Source organism: Epinephelus moara, chromosome 12 (genome assembly GCF_006386435.1).
Source record: "Epinephelus moara isolate mb chromosome 12, YSFRI_EMoa_1.0, whole genome shotgun sequence".
NCBI lineage: Eukaryota > Metazoa > Chordata > Actinopteri > Perciformes > Serranidae > Epinephelus > Epinephelus moara.
In genome coordinates this window covers 23,413,613-23,434,284 of record NC_065517.1, presented here as the reverse complement: position 1 = coordinate 23,434,284, position 20,672 = coordinate 23,413,613, and the positions used below count along the sequence as shown (strand labels likewise).

At 41.8% G+C, this 20,672-nt stretch overlaps 1 protein-coding gene across 5 annotated transcripts; it reads left to right on the top strand.

Annotated features, from left to right (window-relative positions):
- Positions 1 to 6,689: 6,689 nt before the first annotated feature.
- On the top strand, positions 6,690 to 18,215 carry LOC126399125 (single-minded homolog 1-like). Of its 5 annotated transcripts, none has more exons than XM_050058942.1 (12): positions 6,690 to 6,827; positions 7,716 to 8,144; positions 9,708 to 9,790; positions 9,907 to 9,996; positions 10,104 to 10,212; positions 10,626 to 10,711; positions 11,074 to 11,273; positions 12,080 to 12,186; positions 12,381 to 12,528; positions 16,209 to 16,365; positions 16,484 to 16,871; positions 17,330 to 18,215. In XM_050058942.1, the coding sequence occupies exons 2-12, from the start codon at positions 7,970 to 7,972 to the stop codon at positions 18,070 to 18,072; spliced, it is 2,286 nt and encodes a 761-aa protein (XP_049914899.1). In that variant the 5' UTR covers positions 6,690 to 6,827; positions 7,716 to 7,969; the 3' UTR covers positions 18,073 to 18,215. The 5 variants fall into 5 exon arrangements, with proteins under 5 accessions (XP_049914899.1, XP_049914900.1, XP_049914901.1 ...); XM_050058943.1 differs by having other exon boundaries at positions 6,698 to 6,850; XM_050058944.1 differs by having other exon boundaries at positions 6,698 to 6,904; positions 16,487 to 16,871.
- Positions 18,216 to 20,672: the final 2,457 nt, after the last annotated feature.

The window sequence follows — 20,672 nt, the reverse complement described above, 5'->3', positions numbered from 1 at the left end:
CTGGTTCAAAACCAACAGCTAAAGAAGGCGGGGAGCACTAAATAATATTTCCGTCTTTTAGGGAAAACACAACACAAAGAGTCAGTAATAGCTTACAGAAAACACAACTGGCAAATCTTGGTCAAACATGCGGCCTGTTTACATATGCCCGACCGTTTCAATCTCGGAGCACAGAGTGTAACCCGACATGGTGCCTCCGTCTCATTGCTTTGTCACTCGTTCTCTGAAATCTTTTACTAACACATTTAAAATCGGCTGTTTTTCATCTCTCTTTCCTCTTTTTAACATCTTGTTGCCATTTCCACAACTCCTCCTGATATTTCCACGCAGCCTCCCCTCCTCCACATATAGACACTATATCTCTGCCACCAGTCTCATTCCCAGTATATATGATCCTACATCTAATCAGGTTATTTGAATCTGTACTGGGGGGTGTATTAGTCCAGGATGAAGCTATTGTGAGCCTATAAAAGAAGAGATATGAGAGACAGACGAAGTGGAGGAGAGGATATAAATACAGGGGAGGATCTCCATGTCAGCGAAATTAAACTACTGAACGTGGAAGACATGGTGAAGTCTGGTCAGTTGTAGTCAGACCAATGATCCTATGTCAGATTTTAGAGCCTACCAAACCATTTTCTTTTATACCATTGGTGTTCATTTTTAAAAAGATACTCAATACTTAGACTTATCTGCAAAATAAATAGCAGTCAGTTATCAATCAGCAACCAAACAATCACATTTTGGTTTTACTTGACCTTATACTCCCTTCTACTTAACTTAGACCTGCTGTCTTCATTCGTGGACACTTTTATGTGCCATCTAGTGGTAGTAAGAGCACACTACACTAATTCATGTAAAAACAAGATGGCAGCCATCTTTGTGAATTCAGTCTGGCAACAAATTTGACCAATTTTAGTAACAGTAACAAACTAAGACGAAATTAATTAGGAAGTACTTGTTTGAGGACATTGGGACTTAATGATCGTTGACAATGTTTAGCTTTTTATACTAATCGGTTACTACTGATCCCAAATAGGTAGGAGAATTTAAAAATGCATACCAGAAGTGAGGATCTATGGAGATTTATGCAAATAGATGACCAAAGAGTAACATTATTCTTTACACGAATTCTATGATAGTTTATTGTTTTGGCATCCAGTTTTGATTTAGTTCATGAATTCAATACTTTTTGACGTCCTATTTCCAAATGACAGCTCTCTAATCAATTCTCAGAAGCATGTCTAATAAAAATGTACTTAGCAAGGTCTCTGTATCATCCTGAGTAGTCTATTTATAGGTGTTGAGGAGTACGACTGCATGTGAAAAATCTTGTTAAGTCTTTTGTGGCTCTAGATGGAGATGTGCAAAGTCTGATAAATAGCCTCAAGGGGGCTGTTTGAGTCAGCATCAGTCTGAGCTGAAGACTACAAAAGTGAAAATTTAGAAATTTGGGGGTGTGGAGTTAGAGACAAGTGAGGTTACAAGACCTCTATAGCTTCTCATCTCTGCTTGAGGCTACATTATTACAAAAATAACAGACCAGATTCTGTGACCAAACTGTCGGCAATCGAGTTGCATTGTGGGTGATGTAGGCACCAGGTTTTGACATTGGAGAGAAATGTAATTAACAGAAAATAAAAATGTCTGGGTCTGCTGGTTGCTTTTGATCTTTTTTTTCATGAGTCTGAGTCTCAGTGTCAAATTGCACCGCTTAGGCAGTGGCGCCCTTTAGCGTCTGTGTGAGACTCACAGGGCTTTCCACCAACTCCAATATAAACCCATCCGCGTCGTTATTAGACACTTAAAACAACGGACGCTGTTTAAAGCAATGGTTCCCAACTGTTATTAGTTCAAGGTCCACATACTTTAATGCATTCAACATCATATTTGCTTTTGGCCATGTCATCGGGCTAGTTTGCTGTCAAGCTGCGAGCATTTATACACACAGAGCCGGATTGTCGAGTTGATCCGAGGTGCCCAATTTTCTGCCTCGTAGGGTAGTCATATTGGCTTAACCGTTTTGGTTTAAAAAGAACGAGACGCCCTTCCGCAACGGGAGGGGCTGTTGAAGACTTGTGGGAGGAGCTGTTGAAGACGCCACACATGCGACCCACTGGCGGTGGATAAACAGGAAACAGCTGATAGCAGGAATAAGCGAGCAGCTAGTAGCAAGAGGGAAACACAAACCTGACAGGCACTGTAAAGATGAGCAACTGGGGAGACAAGGAATTGTCGCCCTCCTTGCCATTTGCCAAGAGGCCATTAACCATCTGATGACGGCAATGGTGAAGGATGGGCCGACTTACGAGAGAATCGCCGAAGGACTGACCAGCCACAGCTTCCCTCCCACGTCACTGTTTATGTCATGCGCTGAGCTACACGTTTTGTTACTTGCTCACGTCCCCCATTGCCTCAAAAAAGGCGCATTCTGTATAAACAAAAGTAGGTAGGCGGCATTTTGCTGCACTCCCTGATTTTGTTTTCACTGCCAATGCTGAAAAAAGACTGATTGGACTTTCCTGCACATTTGCACAATTCCTATCTAAAAAGGGCTTAAGAAGCACAAGCCAGGAGAGAGACATTTTCAAAACCAACAAACTAAAGGTTAAAGGTGGGTGTTTTCTGGCGACATCCACGTCTTTTTCCTAACCATAACCAACTAGTTTTGGAGTCTAAACCGAACTGCCAACCCCTTCTGCCTCAAGATAAAACACAAACAGCTGCCCCTGGTGTAATTTTAGTGACGCCCAGGGCTTCTGCCCAAGCAACAAAACAACTGCAGTGTTTTTGTTTTACACTGAAAAAGCAATTATTGAAAGAAGACAATCAAGTACTGAATCTTCAAACTTCAATCTGCTTGAATAAAGCCACTAGAGCTGGTGACAAGATGTGCTTTTTTAAAGGCCTTCAAGTGCCTTGCTCAAGGGCACCGTGCTCAATCACTGACGCAGATCATGAAACAGAAACTCATTGTAAGAGCTCATTAGATGAAATGGTGCATTATGTTCCTCACTCAGCACCACTGACACCTTCATCCTCTCACCTCCTTTCCACCTTCTCCTGGAGTCCTTTCCCTAAATAACCTTCTCTAACCTGACCCCCTCCCTGCTTTTTTTTTTTCATGCTGGGGAGAATTTCAGGCCCGGCTTCCCACAGAGAAGCCAGATTTGTAAAAACACAATAAAAATGGAAAGATGGGTGAGACTCGGGTGGCGAGGGGAGGGAGGGCTTGGAAGGACAGCAAAGCGAGCTCCCCTGTTGTGACAGCCTGTGGTGGGGCATTAACAGGATGTCCGAGCAGGGTAAATCTTCTACCAGCCGCTCCGAGCTCATACCCTTAGAAGGCTTCCCAATCCCTGACAGGCAGTGCAGAGGGGACACTGATGATCGGCCTGATCTGCAGGTGCTGAATCTTCATTAAAGATTACGCTTTTATTTGTAAGAATGTTTTGTCTGTATGTAAATTAAAAAAAGATTTTAAGCATCGAATGAGACAAGAACATGGATGGATTACTGACTGGGCCTACTGGGAAGAGGCCCAGCCAATCTGGCCTTCACCTGTCACTCAAATTAACACGCACCAACCAGGATGAGTCAAAATGTCTACTAAGAGACATAAAATGACCAAAAAATACAGAAAATTACTACAAAGAGACACAAAACAACCAAAAGGAGACACTAAATGACCAAAGAAAATAGACAAAATGACTACAAAGACACACAAAAAGACCACAAAGAGACAAATTGACCCCAAAATACACAAAATTATCTCAAAAGGACACAAAACAACCAAAAGGAGACACTACATGACCGAAAAAATACTGAAAATGACTAAAAAGACACACAAAAAAAACCACGAGGAGATATTAATGACCAAAAAATACAGGAAATGACTACAAAAATACACAAATGACCTCGAAGAAATGCAAAATGTCTGTTAAGTGGCACAAAATGACCAAGAAATACACAAAATTATCTCAAAGAGCCACTAAACAACCACAAGGAGACTCTAAATGACCAAATTATACAGAAATTACTACAAACAAGCACAAAACAACCAAAAGGAGACACTAAATGACCGAAAAAATACAGAAAACGACTACAGAAATACACAAATGACCTCAAAGAATGGCAAAATGTCTATTAAGAGACACAAAATGACCAAGAAATACACAAAATTATCTCAAAGAGCCACTGAACAACCACAAGGAGACATTAATTAACCAAAAGGAGATACAAAACCACAAAATGATGCGTAACAAAGACACACAAAACAGCAACAACAACAAAAGAGGCAAAACCACCACACAGTCTGTGTGTCTTGCTCCGGTGTAGGAGAGGTTTTGGGGCCTTTAGCATTTCTGTGCCCAGAGGTCCCACCGTCTGGACAAGAGAGTTTGGTTTATCAGGATCCCCATTAGCTACTGTATTGCAGCAGCTATTCTTCCTGAGATCCACTTTACATTTGCAACAGTGCACTCACATATAACACTTAACAGAATAACAGGACTCGACTAAAACATTAACAGAAAAATAACACAGCTCCTCGTAATACAATAATCAAGATATAGCCTATGCTTTTCCATGATTTCATTTGGACAGTAACCGCAAGTTTGGGGCTAAATTTTGTTCTGATTACCTGACAATGCTATGTTACTGTTATATTAGACCAAGTATTTACATAATGCTATACAGTCACATTTGTATGTTTCCATACACACAACATGTGCCTTAAAGGAATAGTTCCTGGGAAAAACAAGAATTTTACCACGCATGGAATTGATTACAATGTATGGATCATAATATAGAGGTCACCTTTTCTAGTCATATGGAAAAAAGCTGGTTGTTTTTAAAGAAGCATGCAATTCATATCATTTGCATGAAGAAGACTGGACAAAGTGACCAAACCGCGATGACCTCTGACCTACGGATGGCTCCTGTAAAACACAGGAAGCAAATGAGACCCACTGATGAGAGGCTTGTGTTATTGTGTGCTTGTGTGAACTTCAGAGACCTGATAGGAATAGCTCTCTCAGACACATGACATGTGAGGGATGGAGTAACATGTTGCTTTAGAGGGAGAGCCTGAGCACCGGTCAGCATCTGGGGCGGTCCTCTAATTGCCAATTTGTTGCTTTTATCTGTCAGAGATGAGAAAATAATAGCAAGATATAACCGCATATGGCTAATTTTGAGTCCAGTAGAAGCCATTTAGATAGACACACAGTCTCCCCTCACACACACACACACACACCCCTACACACACACACAAGGAGGGAGACAGGGACAAGTCTGTTCCCAGGCAGCAGGAGAATCTCCAATTATGGCAGGATGCAGCATCAATTTAAGGGCTAATTATGTGCGTAATGAGCTCACCGCCATGCGTCCGCGCCCCCGTCACCGCGCCCGCCGCTCTAACCACCCCCACCTCCTCCTCCATCTGAGCGCCCGGCACCTAATTAAAAAACTACATGCGCCGCGGCGCTCTCATCTGATTCACACCATGGAAATTAATCCTCAGATAAACGTGTTTGACGGACACCAAACTATTGCAGGAGCCCTGGACGCGGCGCGCTGCGCTCTCAGCCGGGTGTAAACTGTTTTGCATTTGGCTTCTTTTTTTTTATTTATTCAAAAAAAATAAAAAATAAGAAGGAGAAAATCCCAGCTCCGAAATAGCTCAAGACAAAACCGGGTTGAGATGATGAGAGGGTGAATTTTATGAGGAGGGAAAATTAGAAATATCATCCAGCCCGGTGGTTTCCATGCGTAAAAACACGCAGTTAACCTCAGGATTTTAATTTCATATTTAAAGTTTAGGATCTAGATGTTTAAGAATATCCAACCATCCATTCTGTGCAGAGAAAATGTTATGAATCCAGAAAACAGGTCTCAGATCAGCACAGAAAAAGAGACAATACATATTTTAAAGCATTGCTATCATGCTGAAAAGCAGAGGTGGAGATTTAAGGCCTTTTATTAGACAGCTAGCAGCACATTTTATTTTTTCCAAAGCAGTGACATCTTTTTATTTCCTCTGCTGCGATTACACGTCACCAAAACCTGCACCTGTTATCTGTATTTCACCAGATATTTAAGGAAATGCATTTTATACCAGTGAATAATGACAAATACAGTGTGCAAATTATGAAACTTGGATTAATTTGTATTTAAATCCATGTTATATGAGCAGGAAACTCTGGTTTTGATGGTTAAACTGGTGGAAATTGATTTATGAATGCGTGTTTTAATTGTGGGAATGGATTAATGCTGTATTTTTCTCTGGGATAAAAATAATGTTTGTTTTATTTTTGGAGATTCCCCTTAAAATAATAAGCAGCTGCAGGTCTTTGCTGTTTATCATTGAGCCCCTCACCTGCACAACATTCCCTCGCTGCTGCTCTGCTCCTATTTTATGCGGATTTATCTATTTATTTCAGCTTGATCCGTGATCTCCACGCTAAAGACAAAAACACAACAAGATCACATCTAAGCTCACTTCGGGCACGGCCAAGTGCCGCGCATACCTTGCCGTAACCGAGTTGACGCCCACGGCGAGAGTCCAATCGCGAGATGACTTTCGGCGCTCCCGTCCAATCAGAGCGAGGCGGGCGCACGGTGGGCGGGTCCCGAGCAGCTCCAGAGAGGGACATTGAGATAGTTGAGGAGAGGAGGCTTGTTGGGCACGAATGCCACTCGTTGCGCGTCCTTATAATTTGGAGAGGTGTATGCAGCGCACGGCCCGTTCGCCTTTCCAGGTGGAAATCCAGGAGGAGCTGAGACCAAACTTAACTGGGACGACTGGTGAACCCGGTTCAGGACAGGTGAAATTCCCAGCAGGCTGCCTGTAAGGCCACAGGATCGATTCAGATGTAGGAAAATGCAGTGTATCTCAGCGCGGGTAGGAATACTGCAAATATATCTGCCTTAACAAAGTCTGTCTGCTTGTGTCGGATATTAAAAAATGTTATTTTCTTAAAACAAGTAAAAAAAAAAATCGGACAGCGAGGTGAGATTGTGCCTCGGGTGGGTTTTTTTTCCAAGCGCAGCTGCACACGTTTCAGGAACTGTGTTGGAGCAAATGACATTTCCTGCTGCAGTGATCAGCAACACGATGCTTTGTTTTATTATTATTCCCGAAGTGCCAGAAAATCCTGAATTATTTCACCTCAGTGGAAGTTTAAATGATGTAGGGTAAATATAGGAGGGTAAAATGGCTTTAGATGGAGATGTTTGCAGTGCGCACTTCTCCAGATTTTTATTCTTATTTCTAACCAGTTGGTTGAGCTTGTTTTATAAAAGTAAAGCTTATATATTATAGCATGAAATTATATGCTGCAGTGAATTATGAGTGTCTGCCTTTGCATTGAATTGCTGCTGCTGCGTTATTAGGCTATTAAAAAGGTTTTATTGTGGCCTTTGTGATGCTGCTACAAGCAAACATACCCAAGTGTTAGTCTTCTTCTTTAAATTATATTTTTGTTTTGATACATGATTGATGTGTGAATTAATCTGCAGCGCTGTTGCTCCACTCCATCTGACACGCAGGCCTGCATCAGGTTTACATCAAAATAACACAACAGACAGTTGCATCGTGTGCGGTGTTATTGCGCAAACGTCTGGAGATCAAAATGCAAAATGCTGCTTTTTTAAAATATGGAAATAATGTGTTTTTCTGTGTGTGTGTGTGTGTGTGTGTGTGTGTGTTGCAGGTCATGGGTGAGATCACGCACAGGCACCGTGGAGGTTTAACTGCGACCAGTTGAAGAATCTCAGGAGTTAAAAAAAGAGGATATCCAAACGATTTTCTTGGATTCGACTGCTTATATAAAGACGTCAGATTCTTTTTTTTCAATTGATAAAAATCTGCAATGACAAGGAGTCGGAGTGGAGAGGAATCAGTGGAAGAGCTGATGTGAATGCCCACCGTCTCAGGCGAGGAAGGATACAGTGAAAAGGCGCCGAGATGAAGGAGAAATCCAAAACGGCTGCAAGGACTAGACGGGAAAAGGAGAACAGTGAATTTTACGAACTGGCCAAAATGTTGCCTTTACCGTCGGCCATCACCTCCCAGCTGGACAAAGCCTCCATTATAAGACTGACAACCAGTTACCTGAAGATGCGAATTGTTTTCCCTCAGGGTGAGCCAAACCACAGTGAACAAAAGGGGGGAATATTAGGGATACAACGCAGCATAATTAATATAAATCCACTGCTCCGTTAGTGTGTTATAATTTAATACACGTGTGTTTAAGTTGAGGCGTGCAACTTTGCAAATAAAACATCATTTCTAATAATACCAGGAGCCAATTTAACACTGCAGCAATGCTATGGCTTTAAAAATAAAAATAAATGTAATATTCTTAATAACCCCGCGCTCACACACACACACACACACACACACACACACACACTCTAAGCCACACAGAAATATTACAGGAACATTATTTTTTCCCCGCTGATCTACAGGGAGTCTTTACAAATGGATTATGCTCGTTTTTAATTCAGCGTGTCCAAAGGAGACGATCTGCCACCATCTTTTATAGAGGTCTCCACAGGCTGCTTGGACTGCGTGACTGAGAACAAGACGTAGCAATTACAACATAAAAAAAGGCCCTGCACGGCTTCTAATCACCTAAAGCCATGTAAGCAGGAGGCGCACACACGCACACAATCACACACACACACACACACACACACACACACACCACAAGAAAAAAGGCGACTAATGATCTCCCATGAAATCTAATCAGAGGTGCTGCCATAGTAACATGCAGGTAGAGTCATATTTTAGTCTCATAACATGCAACACAAACATGATTTTTAAAAACTAGAGAAGTCATATTTTTTATTTATGCAGCAGTGTTTTTAAAAGTGTGTGTCCATCCGCCGAGAACACATTTTTATTTATTTTATTTTTCTATTGTGGGTCATATTTCCACATCCTCTCATCGGCCCTGGTTGATATTACACCACATGCCCGACAGCGCAGAGCTACTTTCATTTTCATTTCCTAATTTACTGCTGCAACCCGAGCTCCGTGAGATTCCTCCTGAAACTGAATGAATTTCAATGAGCACTTGCTTTGTTCCACTCACACTGAAAATAGTTTCCAACACTGAGGGACCCAAAATAAAACATGGAAAAAGATGAACATGTGTGTGTGTGTGTTTACAGGGAGGCATTAAAATCCTGCATTTTTTTAATAATAAAAATAATAAAGTAATATTTTGTAGGGCATCATCAGGAATTAAAATATCACCCTGCTGTTTAAGTGACATCATCCCTGCAGATTGGGGGACTGTACCGCGCGTGCACCTTGTAAACACCAACAGATCATGGCGCGTGTGCAACATGTGACGGACAGGATGAGACTCTGTAAATGCTTTAACACTAAATAGGCCTTTTTAGCAGGCACGCTTCTGGCTGGAGGGTGTGTGTGTGTGTGTGTGTGTGTGTGTGTGTGTGTGTGTGTGTGTGTGTGCTACCGTTTCCAGTAGCCTAACTGTAATAATAGCACTACCACTTACAATAATAATAATGAAGAAATATGATATTGCATTTTACCAGTATCGATTTAAAAGAAGAAAAAAAACCACACACGCTTTCTCTCACACACACACACACACACACACATTTTCTCTCTCACACACACACACACAGTGTCACACAGCAGCCAAACAGCATTATTTCCCTCTCTCCAGGTTTGGGTGAGGCGTGGGGTCACGCAAGTCGAACAAGATCTTTGGACAATATTGGACGAGAGCTGGGATCTCATTTACTGCAGGTATATTAATATTTTTATTATATTACCTGCATAATTAACTGTTAAATATCTGCACCAGAGGAATATGATCGTGTGGCATATTTTTGGAGAGGTAACTGTGCGCTGTTTATTCGCAGACGTTGGACGGATTCATCTTTGTCGTGGCTCCAGATGGGAAAATAATGTACATTTCAGAGACAGCGTCGGTCCATTTAGGACTGTCTCAGGTCCGTTTGTGCAGTCAGATATTTAGATTTAATTCAATACAAATGGAGACAGTGTTAAATCACCATCCCTGTGTGTACCTGTTAATTACATGAGTTACTCTCAACAGGTAGAGTTGACTGGGAACAGTATTTATGAATATGTCCATCCTGCCGACCACGACGAGATGACAGCTGTGCTGACGCCACATCAGCCTTATCACTCGCATTTCGTCCAAGGTAAAATATATTTGCTGTCTAAAGCTTCACAAAAATATGTCGCTCATATTCAATTGAATTAAATCTCGCTGTGTGTGGAGGGAGCAAACAAATGCAACACAGACGCATATTCAGTCTGCACAAATGTGTTAGTCTTTACGCGTAGCATTCCTGCAGGATGCATTTTGCAACAGTAAAATCGCTTTGGATTTTTTATATATATGCAACAGAAATAATGCATTTAATTTAATATATTACATTACATTATTATTAAAAATGCAGTGCGTCATGTTGGCGCAGGAGATGCCGTTTTTTAAATATGCAGACGCAGCGACAGCTTGTGGTGTTTTTTTTGTTTTGTTTTTTTCCTCCTATGTTGCTGAGTAAATTCGGATTTTATAATCGCCCAGGTTAAAATGTTTTCCTTCCCTCAGAATATGAAGCGGAGCGCTCTTTCTTTCTGCGGATGAAATGTGTGCTGGCAAAACGAAACGCAGGCCTCACCAGCGGTGGATACAAGGTAGGCTGTGACGCTCTGTCACCGGTCTGTGATGTTTAATTTACTCTTTATTAATTACTATAATAATGACTTTCAATAATAAATGAATGCAATAATTTAGTGACAAAATGCGCGACCAATATTCAAATCAATATTCATGTAATATTGTGTTATAAGGACTGAAGCACAGAGGAGGAGTTTTAATATTCTTTAGTATTTCTATGATATTTTAATTTTGTATTTCTGGTCAGCAGCATATAAATGATGCTTCAGAAATGCAGCATATTAATCGTGTTAAATAATTAACTATAATTCTGAATAAAGGGACATTTCAGGATTTTCTTCTATGAATGTAATTTTTGTTTTTCTCTGCTGCACCACAGGTGATCCACTGCAGTGGCTACCTGAAGATCCGTCAGTACAGTCTGGACATGTCCCCCTTTGAGGGCTGCTACCAGAACGTGGGTCTGGTGGCTGTGGGTCACTCGCTGCCGCCCAGCGCTGTGACTGAGATCAAACTGCACAGCAACATGTTTATGTTCAGAGCCAGTTTGGACATGAAGCTCATCTTCCTGGACTCCAGGTAACACAGCCAGTTTGCTGTAAATTCTCTTGAGATGTTTTCTGTCTAATCAGATGTTTTTGTTTATGTGTGTGTGCTCACTGTAAAGCATGTTTTGCATTAGGAAGATTAAATTAGGTTGGGAAACTACTAAACATTTTAGTTTTAAAACACAAGCAATACAGATAAATCTGAAGTATCCCTGGCAGAGGCGGATCTACCAGGGTGGCACAGGATGGCACAAAACCCAAATATTCACTGGTGTTTACAAGTGTTTCCTGACTGCCTGCAACATCCCTGAAACTGCTCAATCTGCATGTCCTAATTGTAAATCAGTTATGCAAGCAACATACAACAGCACCCAGTTTAAAAGGCACAACACCCTCACGACATTTTTAATCAGCATTACTGGATAAATACTGGATATCATGGATTGCTTAATATTGTCTTTAAATCTCTACCTTGGAGCTACTTTAAATTTTATTTTTAAAAATGCTCTGGACAGATTTTAGACTAAGTAATGGGCAAAAAAGACATGTATGTATTTTTTTTTAATTGAGAAAAAAAGCAATTTTATTGATTTCATATGCCACATTTTGGTATTTCTATTCAGTGCTTTAGTCATGTGCAACTGTAATGTTGTTTTTGAGTTTAAATATCTTTATTTGGAGGCTTTTCCAAGCAAATATTAACACACATGATTGTTTGCAATTAAATCAGCATGCATATATTTCTACCACCCCATGAATATTTCTCCAGATCTGCCCCTGATCCCTGGATCACTCTGCATATTTTAAAAAAAAAACAACTTTCTAATCCCTCTCCAGGGTGGCAGAGCTGACAGGTTACGAGCCCCAGGACCTGATCGAGAAAACCCTGTACCATCATGTCCACAGCTGTGACACCTTCCACCTCCGCTGTGCACACCACCTCTGTGAGTTCCAGGCCTGCCGCTATTATGCTTTTACTGCAGGCTGGCTGACCTTCTTTTGTCACAATAACTGCTCAGGCAACCTGCTGCAGACAATCACACACACACTCACACACACACACACACACACACACACACACACACGTTGTTAAGCGTGTTAATCTCTGTCTTCTGTCTAATTCTTTTATCTCCTTCAGTGCTGGTAAAAGGCCAAGTCACCACTAAGTATTATCGTTTCCTGGCGAAGCACGGCGGCTGGGTCTGGGTCCAGAGTTACGCCACAATCGTCCACAACAGCCGGTCCTCGAGACCTCACTGTATAGTCAGCGTCAACTATGTCCTCACGTGAGTCTCACTTTATACTCCTAAAACTTCTCTTAAGAGAGTTGCTTTTAAGAAACAGATTTAAGAATAAAATATATTTGCAATACTTTCTTGAGATGTTTGTTGATGGAAAACTGGTTGGAATCTTTCATTTGTCATTATGAATCATGCATGCCAGATAATAAGATGTTACATTTATCGCATTTTGAACTGAAATCCCTAAAATCAGAGCTACATAAACAAGCTGTAAGAGGCTATGCTGGGCTAAAAAGCAGCTGCATTTTAATGGTGTTTGCAGAGGGAGGAGCATTGATTATTTAACTAGATTAAGTAAAAATCATATCATACACTTTTATGATCCATGCTCGAAGCTCACTCTATGATATGACGGGTCTTTGTCTCTGGGAGAAATCCTTCTCTTTATCCCTCTGTAGCCTCTCTGTACAAATCCACCAAACACTGCGGCTGCAGGGCTCAGGCAGTTGTGTGTTATGAGAGCACAAAGCACACTAAGGCCCTTTGAGACAACAAGACAAACACCAGAGTTCAACCCCATCAAAAAACCTCTACTGTCACCATCGATCTGCAGTCCAAGGAAAGCAAAATCGATCAAACGGTGAACTAGGAATCAATAGCTATCTCATAGCTGTAGCACATGTTGGATTTTCCTCGTTAGGTTTGGTTGATCCACATGTGGCTTTTCCGTGTGTGTGCGTGCGCGTGTCCTTCTGTGTGCCCGTAACAGGGTGTTTGCGCGAGCCCCTACGTGCGTGCATACATATGGCTGCACTCTACGTATTGATTTCTCCCGATGCAGCAAGAAGAAAACAAAGTAACTACATTAAAATGACAGTGCATTTCCAATCGCATAATTAGCTCTAACGCCCAAGTATCCCAAAGCTCACATGCAGCAAAGAGCACAGAAAAAGGCACCTACATTAAAAAAACAAACAGCAATTCAATCACCTTGCCCCCACAGCATTTTAACCCAACAAGAATCCATTAATAAATCATGTTTGGAGGTTGGCTGGTGGCGTATTTCAGACATGAGGTGCTCTGACATTGACCCTGAGGTGGAATTCGGCTAACACAGCTGAGTTTGCACAAAGGCCCAACATTATTGGCTCAGACATAAGTCATCCAGGGCACAGATAGGATGCAGAACCAGCCACCGCAACTATACCTGCAAGAGCAAATAACACTCACACTGTGTACTGGCTATCCAAACACAGCCTTTCCCCTAAGGTGTTGTACATAAAGAATGGGTCATATTTAGAGTCATATTAAAGAGGCTGGCTGTGCAGGGTCAGGGATGGGCCACAGGGTTTAAAATGCCAGGCAGCTGCTATTACATACTGTTGATGTGATAAGTTAAGAATAGGCTCATGTTTGCTGAACACTTGACACAGGAGCCTTTTCACTCCCTCGACAGCGACACTTGGATTGAGTTCAGCCACAGGACAGTGGGTTAAAATGTCAAAGATGGTGCACGAGCTGCATGAACACGTACCAGTAAAATCTGCCTGCATTGTACAAAAAATGTTTTCTAATAAGCTGCTTGCAGAGGAAATCCAATGCAGAGATGGTGTACATGCACATGCATGTGTACTCATGTTGTTTTCTAGCTTGTTTCTGGCAATGGTGGTACGGCAGAAAAGAATGATTAACTTCCTTCGTGGTGTCTGTTATGTTTCTCAGAAGTGGGAGGACTTAATCTTTTGAACTTATCTTAAACGTTGTTTTCACTTCTCATAGTCCTCACATCGCTCATGGTATAAAAAGTGTGTTTGCAAAATAAGTCTCTGTAGTTATCTATGTTCAATATTGGCCAAGACGTCTGCTGCAGACTAATTACTGATTATGTCACTTGGTGCAACACCACCGCTGAGACTGTATAAGAAAGAAAGAAGGTGCCCAGATTACATATGGAAAGTGTTAGCCTAAATGTTTAAGAAGCTTTGAATTGATCTGGAAAACCTGGAGGGGAAGGGTGAACAACACTATGCCCTCCCTTAAGATGCTCAGTGGCTTGCAGCAGGAAGTGCATTAAAATATTTGAACCAAAGCAAAGTTAAGATTAGATTTTCAACCAGTTTTGTATCTTAACAATGTGGGTAGTGTGTGTACATGAGCTGTGAAACTTCCGTCCATCTTGCCAGATCTATCTGCTCATCCCTCAGCTCAAATCTGCCGGATGATGCGTTTCGCGTCGTCTGGATTTTCGCTGGCTCTAGGGTTGTTGCTCAAACTACAGACTGTACTTCTGCATTTTCAAATGCCTGCCACCACAAACACAATCACTATAGAAGTGGATCAAGAAAGAGACCCACCCTCTCTCTCAAACGCAGATCAAACCGTAAAACTAGGCAGTGCTGAGCAAATAAGAACCAAGATTCTGTTACTGTATTGCCTATTGCTCACATAGAATGTCTTAAGAAACACATTTTAGTGCACTGTTTGGCTGTAATATGAGAATTTTTTAACAGGAAGTGGATGCCACACTGTTTCCTGTATTGTAAAAACACTAGGCTAATAAAACTGAGATCAAACTGTCAAACTAAGCAGCGTTGATCAAGTACAAAGATTCTTTTACTTTGCTGCCTGTTTCTGGCCTAAAATGTTTTCAAAAACATATTTTAGTGCACTGTTTGGCTGTAATATGAGAATTTTTGAACAGGAAGTGGGCGCCATACTGTTTTCTGTTTTGTAAAAATGGAGACGGTAAAAAATGAGATCAAACAGTAAAACTAAGCAGCGCTGATCAAATACAAACCAAAATTCTGTTACGGTGTTGTCTATTTCTCACCCAAAATGTCTTCAGAAACACATTTTAGTGCACTGTTTGGCTGTAATATGAAAATTTTTTAACAGGAAGTGGTAGCCACACTGTTTCCCGTATCACAAAAATGAAGGCAGAAAAAAACGCAGATATAAACAAAGATTCTGTTACTGTGTTGCCTATTTCTTGTCTAAAATGTTTGCAGAAACATTTTTTAGCTTACCGTTTAACTGTAGTTCAAGACCGTTTGTTACCAGCCGGCCACCATATTGTTTCCTGTGTCATTCACCGGCGGAAGCGTTTATTGGTCTGGTGCAGCACAGTGCATTCTGGTAGTTGTAGGTTTGCTACCTCTAGAGCAAAAGCAAATGTCACAGCCAATTTCTCTGTTTTCTCTAATCATGTGGCACCAATTTCAAGTATTTGCATTTTTCTACTTCATACACAGCCCAGTTTTATGAAAAGACCATCTTTCCAGCACTGAAATACTTCTTTAGAGAGTCTACCGTGACACTAGCAGTTATGTAAGATTGTAGGCTACTTATTGCTAACATCTCGTTTAGCGAGTTAGCATGCTTTTTAATGAGCACTTGTCACAAGTGCAGCTGGAACAGATGGGAATTTAAATTTAGTCATAAACCAACATAATAGACAAATTAAGATTTGATGATGGGGGAACTAAATGAAAAGCCAGTGTATTACTAAGGTTATTAGAAAGTATCTTGAGGGGGACATGAATGTTTGTACCAAATTTAATAGCGATCCATGCGATAGTTGTCAAGATATTTTAGTTTCAACCAAAGTGAAGGAATGACTGCTATTCCTAGAGTCGCTGGCATGGCTAAAAAGTCACAACCTGGATAAATATGGGTTCAATCTTTTTTTTGTTTATCTCTAACATGTATTTTGTTTGTGTCAAAAGGGACACTGAGTATAAGGGAATGCAGCTGTCTTTGGACCAAATGAGCCCCACCAAGCCAGCCTTCCCCTACGCTGACAGTCACAGTGAAGACAGGAAGAGCACCAAGTCACGTCTGACCCAGGCCAAGGCTAAAGCCAGAGTGTCACCCTACCCACAGGTAATAAACAGCCTATTTCATCCAGCTAAATCCAGACAGGAGACTCGCTGAAGGCTTAATTGATATCAAGAGGTTCACAAACTCTGAAAAAAAAAAATTATTGTCTTGTTTCTGTCAGCAGTTTTCAGCTTTCAATCCAGAACGCTCAGAGTCAGACCAGGACAGCCAGTGGGGAGGGAGCCCGCTGACAGACTCTGCATCTCCTCAGCTGCTGGATCCCGGCGAGGCTGCAGAGGCATCTTGCGCCTACCGACTGTATCCAGACTCAGGCTCCCTGTGCTACGGCCTGGGTCTATCAGAAGACGATCTCGCCCATGCCCAAACGCATCCTCACACCACCACCTGTGACCGGGTGCGATGCCAGAGCGGCCGCTACTTCCTCGGAACCCCCCAGTCGGGAAGAGAGGTGTGGTGGGACGCCACGCGCTCTGTGCTCTCGCTGCCAAAATCGTCCGTGGAGAACAGCGAGGGCTACGAAATCACATCCTACCATGGAGCCATTCACGGTGAGGTGTTAGGGTTGAGACCGCAACCATCTGTCTCTGAAAATAGCACTGGCCTAACTTCTCCTGGTAGCTGTTTTCCAAATGTTATTATGGGACATGCTAAGTTGTTTACGGCGTCTCTTGCCAGTGTGCCGATTGCTACCATCTGTTCAAAAATTGCCTGCAATTGAAAGCCAAGTTATTTCACATTTCACATCCTCAAACAGGGAAACAACCCCCACTGTGCTTGTGCCAAGACATTCAGTCTAACAGACCATGGTTCTGTACGCATTTATAGCAGAACTTCACACATTACACCGGCAACTTCAGCAACTGGCACTTAAAATATATGAGAATTATAGGACACAGATCATCGCACACTTTGTGAATGTTGACAAAGAGGATCAAATTACTCATTAACATACTGTCATTCATTGATTCCACTGTTTTGAAATGTGGCCTTTGAACTCTCCTTACAGGACGGGGCCACTGGGATGAAGACAGTGTAGTGAGTTCACCCGATGGAGGCGGGTCCACCAGTGATTCGGGTGAACGTTACCACGGTGACCACTTCCGGGCAACCCCTCGAGAGCCCAGCAAGATGGAGACCCTGATCCGAGCCACGCAGCAGATGATCAAAGAGGAAGAGAGCCGTCTGCAGCAGCACAAGGCGCCACTGGACGTCTCAGGCCTCGCCAAAGCTCACAGCCCGTGCTTCACCTCTTCCCTGTCCCACCACTCCCAGCTCACCATGCCCAGCGTGGTGTGCCGCGGCCCGGGAGCCCCCAGCATCGACCTCCCCTCTGAACGCCTCCATCATCGGGACAGCGTCAAAGTGCTCGGTCCGCACGACAACGACGAAAACACAACCAGCCCCGCGTCTCTGTCTCGTCTCAGCAGCCCCAGCTCTGACGGCCTCCCCAGGTCGGGCCTCTCCCTCACCAAAGACTACATGCAGACGGATCTGTCCCCACACCCTCCACAGCCTCAAGGGAGCCCGCTGCTCTATCAGGCCCAGGAAAGGCAGCCACTGGACAGGCAAGCAGCCTATGCTTTGACTGGATACTCCCTGGAGCACCTGTATGACCCAGAAAACCTGCGGAGTTACTCGGGCCTGGCCTGTGGAGGAGTCCAGTATGACGTGGCGTCCCATGTGAGGATGCAGGCCGAGCAGATGCAGGGACACAAGGCCACCTCAGTTATCATAACCAACGGGAGCTGACGATATCTGGTGCAGATAGGTCCTGTTCTCTAGATGAGGATGATACAGTAAGGTGGTGCTTCATGCACATGCAAACACTGACCAAGTGCTTGATACAAACAGCCGGACAATTAAAAAAAAAAGAATCAAAAGGTACCTGCACTGGGTTGATGCGCCCTCGGTGGCTCATTCAGCACAATCTGTGTGTGTCAGGCTTTGTATCATACCGTTCTCTTTCCTTTATCATCGGAGGATGATATGAACTAGTGTTGAAGAACTGACGTTCGGTCTGCCACGTCACAGGGCGGAGGTTTGCTCCATTACATAGGAATATAGTGTTACTTTAATGGTGAACTGACTCCCCCCTCCCTGCAAAGACGACCCAAGTTTTGAGTCTGGTTAAACATCAAGCCAGTGTTTCTATTCCAAAACGCCTCACGCACCATTGGCCATGAGAGTTAATCTGTCCTGGAACGCAGTTTCCAAAGGCAGTAAGAAAATGTGTTGTTCCATTGCCCCTTCACCTGAAAACTCCATCGTGCAGAGCATAATGTTTGACACATGAAGTGCAACATGGGAAAGGCGAGAGTCTCACTATTGTAAGATGTCAGTGTTTCCTGGTATTTATTTGTCAGTGGGCTGTTTTTATGTATGTGTCATTTTTTTCCTGTCCAAGTAGAATCTTTATTGGTCGCATAAAATTAGTTTTGGTGTTTGGATTTACACCAACATTAGATTAAAATCATTTGAATGACGAGGGAACAAACAGAAAGAAAAATGCTTCTGATATGTAAAAGTGTAAAATACACAGGTCGACTTTGAGCTGTTTTAATGTATATGTGAAATGCCCTCAGTTAGAGCGCAAACAGAGAGTGCAGAACAGAAAAACACATTGGCCCCATGCCCCCTAAATAAAGGCATTGTATGTATCGACTTACAGATGTGGCTGAAACGATATTGTTTACATATCAGAGTGTAATTTTCCCTGTTTTTACCTCACTTAACTGTTACCCAACTTATTAGCATATGTAGAGTATGCTTCGAAATCCTTAAATCGTGCTTCACATGCAGTTGTTCTCAAAGAAAAACATTTGTTTCTGTTTTTATTTTTGTCATGTCAGCCTAAAGGGTTAAAATAACTGATAAGAACTTATAAAAATGTGTTGAATGTCTTTAGTTTCTTATTTAATTTATGATGTAAATATCATCTCACAATGAACTTTTGAACGAGAAGTGACAAGATTATTTATTAATTGGTTTTAAAAAGTCTTAAATCTGAATACAGTTGCAAACATATAACTTTTGTCTCTGGTGATTTTTGTCTTACCTCATTCAAAGTGCTTTGAATGAACACACACGTTTATTAAAGCTGCTGCCTCAGAGAAACTCCATAACTGCAATTTTAGACATCCTGATGTGTGAAGAATCAGGACAGCTTCGTACAACACATTTTGGGATGTATAACAAAAAACTTCAATTAATAGCCCTGGCAATTATTTGCTTAAATCACTGAAATCAACAGGCCTATATTTGGGACAGGCCTCTAATTCCTTTCACACAAAACCTGCTCAGCAAAGATCGGAAATACTATCAAGTTGTTTATTCAAACCAGTATGAATATTACTTGTATTAAAATTAGGCTTCGGACATTAGCCTTTATCAATTGTAAATCATTCATTTGATCTCGCTCCAACAGACAGGGCATCAGAGAGAGAGTTAGAGCACGAGGGGATTACAACACTCAGCATACCGACACAACACCACTTTATCCCGTTAAAACAATACTCACAACTTGGATTCATTTTTATGAAAACCCTTTAAATTCTTTTGACGTGAGGACCCTTGCGCACTAAAGGAATATGAGTAACTTACAGGGTAATCGAGGAATGGACACATAATTTGAGGTAGCCAACAACCTGGTTTTATAAATCCGAATGAACTGCTTGGCAACCAGACCAGGCTTCTAATTGAGACAGACCTTTATTCAGTCCCTCCAGGATCTCACGGCAAAAAAACCCTGAATTTGCGGCCAATTTTGTCAATAATTGCGATAAAAAATGCAGCATTGTTATGTGATTTTTTTGTGGGAAATTGCGGCAAATGACAAAAATTACGGCTAATGACAAAAGGAAGGAAAAAAATGTGATTTTTTTTAAAAATTACTCCTTCCAAAAATAAGTCATGTAATCACTTGCTATAATAATAATACTGAATATTACAAAAATAGCTACAAATGTTTTTTTTACAGTTCTCTTCTTTAGCTTTATTTAATTAGTTTCAAAACATGGACTCCAATAATGTTGCAAAAAATCCTGAGTGAATATTGTTGCTCTCAAACCAGACAATGTGACGTGTAAAACAACATGTAAGCTACATCTTCTGTAAACATAACATTTTAATAAATTCATCACATGTATGCATTGAAACAGTGCAAATTCTTATGTCAATACAGAGTGTTTCTCCATACTGCAATGCCATTAGCGCATTTGATGACGTGTCTGATGGCGTTTCAAATGACGACTTCCGGTCAGCCGGAAAATGCGGAAAAACGCGGAAAAATCTTTTAAACTTTTAAAAAATTGCAAGCTCCTGCAAATATTGTGGACTTTCGTTGAATTTGC

What these genes read in the sequence shown, in the direction of transcription:
- LOC126399125 (XM_050058942.1), top strand. Translation starts at nt 7,970, where the DNA reads ATGAAGGAGAAATCCAAAACGGCTGCAAGGACTAGACGGGAAAAGGAG. An exon ending in TGGGATCTCATTTACTGCAG is followed by an intron (nt 9,791 to 9,906) that starts GTATATTAATAT and finishes GTTTATTCGCAG; the next exon opens with ACGTTGGACGGATTCATCTT. An exon ending in TCACCAGCGGTGGATACAAG is followed by an intron (nt 10,712 to 11,073) that starts GTAGGCTGTGAC and finishes GCTGCACCACAG; the next exon opens with GTGATCCACTGCAGTGGCTA.